At 37.5% G+C, this 4489-nt stretch overlaps 1 protein-coding gene across 1 annotated transcript; it reads left to right on the top strand.

Moving 5' to 3' along the window:
- Positions 1–709: 709 nt before the first annotated feature.
- On the top strand, positions 710–1026 carry LOC104165079 (tubulin polymerization-promoting protein-like). The gene has a single exon (XM_009704616.1). It carries the CDS (start codon positions 712–714, stop codon positions 1024–1026), a length of 315 nt encoding a protein of 104 aa, XP_009702918.1. The 5' UTR covers positions 710–711.
- The last annotated feature ends 3463 nt before the right edge of the window (positions 1027–4489 follow it).

Here is a 4489-nt window from a genome sequence, read left to right as displayed (position 1 = left end):
TAATTTGAAAGTTGTTCTCTACAGTAATTACATCCCTTCTCAGTGCTCCTGCATCATGGATGTGTTTATTCTAAATGATTCCACAGCTTCTTTGGGCATAAACTTGAGAAAAGAAATGGTTTTGTTAACAAGAGAGACTTGTGTAAGCATTTCTGACACTTCCTTACTTGTTATATAACATAAGGGTTATAACACTAATATTTTTGTTACACTTCCAAAATATTTTATTTTTCAATGAAAAATAATTAAAAAACCACAGTCCAGAAAATAAAGGGCTGTTTATTCTTCTTTCAGAAATAAAAGTAGGTAGTAATGCCCACAATGTAAAGGGTGTACTTTTATTCGAATCAGTGCAGTGACTGTTGTGATTGCCATTTAAAAAAAAAAAAGCAAGCAGCAAACACTAGGTGACCTCTTGTTGGCTGATGTAATGACAGTGAAATTAGGTTTGTGCCCCATTTCAGAATGTTCTTTCCCGGCTTTTTTTTTTTTTTTTAAATATGCTAGAATTTTTTTCTGCATGGGTGGAGAGTTACATAGCTCTATGTAAACACTGTTTGATGATGGAGAGCATGGAGTTCTTGCGAACTTCATAGACCACTTATTCTTCATACATTGTGATGTCGAATGGACTGTAGCCTGTAGCTTAACAGAAAGTAAACCAGTGCAAATTAATGTAATGAGTTTACCCTCCTCTTTTTTTGTAGCACAATGGCTGACAATAAAGTGAAGTCAACCAAACCTGTGAATAAGACTCCTCCAAAGTCTCCTTCAGACCCGGCAAAGGACCGAGCAGCAAAACGATTATCCTATGACTCAAACAGCTCCCATGAGGGAGCTATGGCAGGAGAAATAAGTGCTCTGGAAGAGGCCTTTAGAAAATTTGCCATCCATGGTGATACAAGAGCCACAGGAAAAGAAATGCATGGGAAGAACTGGTCAAAGCTATGTAAGGACTGTCATGTGATAGATGGGAAGAATGTGACAATCACAGATGTTGACATTGTCTTCAGTAAAATCAAGTAAGTTCCTTTCTGCCATCATTTCCTTGTCTCCCAAAGAGGTTTTGTACATATCATCTAAGTTTATCTTCTGTTGCTTACAGATGTTGTGAGGCATTGTTTGGTTTTGTTGCAACTGATCTCTTTCTTGTTCCTTTATGTAACTCTGTTGCTTTGTCTGAAGATAACAGCTTTCAGCTTCTCTCTTGCTATCTTAAACTGACTTCAGTGTTACAAGTGTTGTGCTGTACAAAAAGGTATGATGTGATCAGGACAAATGCAGACTATTCCAAGAAACAGATTTTTTTTTTTGACCGCAGTAAATGATGTGAATGTTTCCTGAAGGATATCTGAATGAAGTCAAAATGTAGTTTTACATCTTGCCAAAACTCAGCCTCAGAGGACTGAGGCTAAGGTGGAATAAGTACTAAAAGCCATTATTCTAACAACAGTCCTGATGCCCAGCAAAACACCTACTCAAGTTTAGAAGTGTAGGGCCATGCTTAACTGATGGTGAATTTGTGATGCAGACCCATGGCTGTGATTAATTGGTTGGGGTTATCTCAGTGGTCCTAGCTTATTCTTGTGAGCAGGCTGGAGCTTTAGTGAAACTTTCTCCCCAGATTGAAAACTTAGGCAGGCTGGATCCAGAAACTTGTGAAATCCAAGGGAAGACATTCAACTGTTCTGGCATATTCTGTATGAAGCCCCAAATAATTTTTTGTTCTCGCTTTATGTGTAGAATTGGATAGTAACTGTTCAAATTGTCTCACACCTCATTGTGTTGAGGGACATGCTTTAAGGAAGGTCCCTTAATTGTACTTGTAGCTTGTAGGAATATTTATTTGGCTTGTGCTCTCAACTACTGTGGTGCTTACAAGTGTAGTTGGGAAAACTTGCTACAGGCACTGACCCTTTGGAGTGCATCAAAGCATAGAAAGGCAGAGAAGAAAAGGCCCTTGATCTTGAAAGGCTGTCTAGTGTAACATGCACAGTTAGAATGACATTACTTACTTGACTTCTTTCCTTCTTTGTTTCTTTTCTCCTCAGGGATCTTATCTAGGCAATTGAAAACACTATATATGCACACTCCAACCCTCTTGTTCTTGTATCAGTCCACTTTCTCTTTGAGTCCCTACTTGTATTTTTTGGAAATTATGTTACCAGAGTTAGGTATACTATCAGTGAACTAGCTTATTTGAAATGGATGTTTAGGCTGTAGGGTTGTTTGTTTCTTTCTTGATCTATGATAGACAATGCTGGCATTTATTTTCAAATTTTCTTTGGCTTTCATTGACTTAAACTTTTTTCTGTATCTATCACCACAGGAAATAATAAATCTTAGCTCTACTTTTACTTTCTCATGTCAGTATCTGGGCAAGTTAATGATAGGACAGCCCCATGTTATGGCATGAACAATTGTGCAACATTAGCAGATATAAAGAAGTATCAGTTTTGGTGACTGCTGGGCAGGAATCCAATCATGTTCTGCAGGAACGTGTTTTGAGGTGGTGGGAACCTGAGGCTCAAGGGGGATGTCAGCATGTCCCATTGCGGTTGTTCAGCACTCTCAGCTCAGCTCAGGGGTTCTTGTCTTTGCCTCTGTGGGGAGGTGACTGTTCAGCAGTTTCTCAGACTTTTCTCCCATGACCACTGTGAAGTGTTGTCATTTCTCAAAGCACGCCATCTTTTCCTCTCTCTATCTAGTATCCAGTAGTTTAGAAGATAACTGCATTAAATGCAAAAGCATTTTTATCTTAATTGTTTATTAATTACTTGCTCGTTCCTCATCTGTACATGTACATATGATGTGTATTTTATATAGTCTACTCTTTTAAATTTACTTTATTTATAAATTAATGTTGCTTAAATGGCGGATGGGGAAACTTACAATAGCTGAGATTTGCTATCGTTATTAGAAAGGTCTGTTTTTTCATGTGCATGCTTTCAGTAGGTATACTTCCATGTTTTCTTAAGTGTTGGGTTTGGGTTTTTTTTACATTTTTATTATTGAGAGCATATGTCAGCAATTCTTTTTAGTCTAGATCACATTTATTTCACATAGTATTTTAAGTTTTGACAAGAGAAGATTTAGTGACTGTAGTTACTCAAGTGTTAGTAATATGCTGTAACTTAGAAGGCTTATGCATACTTATGCTGAGTATACAGGGTTTCTCGAGCATGTTCAGACAACTGCTTTTCCTTGCTTTCCTAAGCTAAAGGATAATGATAGATTTGGTGATGCATCAAAACAGGCATACTCACAAAATACACTCTTACTCGTTTCCATTTTACAAGCAACTTTTTCCCAGTAGAGTGCTAAGGTTTTTTGACAACCCAAGTCTTTCCCCATCAGTGTTGAATGAAAAACATTAAACACCATAAAAGAATCACCAGCTCCCCAGAAAGTGCAGAGTACTGCTTCCATGCTTCAGTAAGAGTTGTACTTATGGGTATGAGAAGGCTCTGTACTTCACTGTTGGTTTTAGGTTCTTCAGCTACACTGTGTCTTGCAAGATGGACTTTGGCCTGGGATTCTTACCGCCAGCTTGAGATGGGATTCGTGGATCTTGGGAGTTGTAGTTTGGCCAAGGAACACACCCAAAGATAAGAAGATATGTTTGTCGTACCCAACTACAGTTGCCATCTAGCATTGTGGTAGAACTTCCAGACAGATTTTCTGTCTGTTTGGTCTCTTACTGGGAAGCCACAATGTTTAGCAGGATTTGTTTTCTAGCCAGCTGTACTTATAGTTTATGACAATGGCACATGTTGTTCAAACACTAAAAAATAATTAATCTAGTAGAATTGTTCTTTGGATTTATAAATTACTGTGTCTATGTATATAACCCATGTTTGTCATCTTGCTAACTTTCCCAGGCTTCGTTTATTGTTCTGCTACAGATACTGGCAAAATAGGTAGGAACTATGCATTGCTGATAGGGTAAAGTAACAGGGAAATTAGTAACAGATATGTTTACCTTAGAGCTACTGAAAGGTAGTGTTTTATTCTCTGATTGGTAACTTTCTCTGCTGCAGGAGAGATTTTTATCAGTTCAATCCTGAGAAGTTATGAACATTTTTGCAGACTCAACACCCCCCTCCCCACCTCTGCCAAACCAGTTGAATAAAACTTCTGAAAGTTTTGAATAGTCTGTGGTACTTCTTCAAAGCTGGGACTATATGTCTGTCTTTCAGAGATTAGTTTATTTAAAGTTAAATTTATGATGTTATGAAGACTGAGGAAATTCTGATGAACCATTGTTACAAATAAGAAAATAAGCATAGAATGCAGTTTTCCTTCTGCATGAGGATGTCAGGTCAGACTGAAGTGTAATTTGTCTGTTTATCTTGCATAAAAGGTTCACTAAAGGCCTTCATGTAAGAACAATATTTATATATACTTTAGGTTACGAAGAACAAATGGTCTAATACAAAGAATGCACAGTAGTAGACATGAAAAAAGAATTGCTAGATTTGCATTGTTT

Source organism: Cariama cristata, unplaced genomic scaffold (genome assembly GCF_000690535.1).
Source record: "Cariama cristata isolate BGI_N322 unplaced genomic scaffold, ASM69053v1 scaffold43647, whole genome shotgun sequence".
NCBI lineage: Eukaryota > Metazoa > Chordata > Aves > Cariamiformes > Cariamidae > Cariama > Cariama cristata.
The sequence above is the reverse complement of the archived record's forward strand: the minus strand, read 5'-3'. Positions and strand labels throughout refer to the sequence as shown.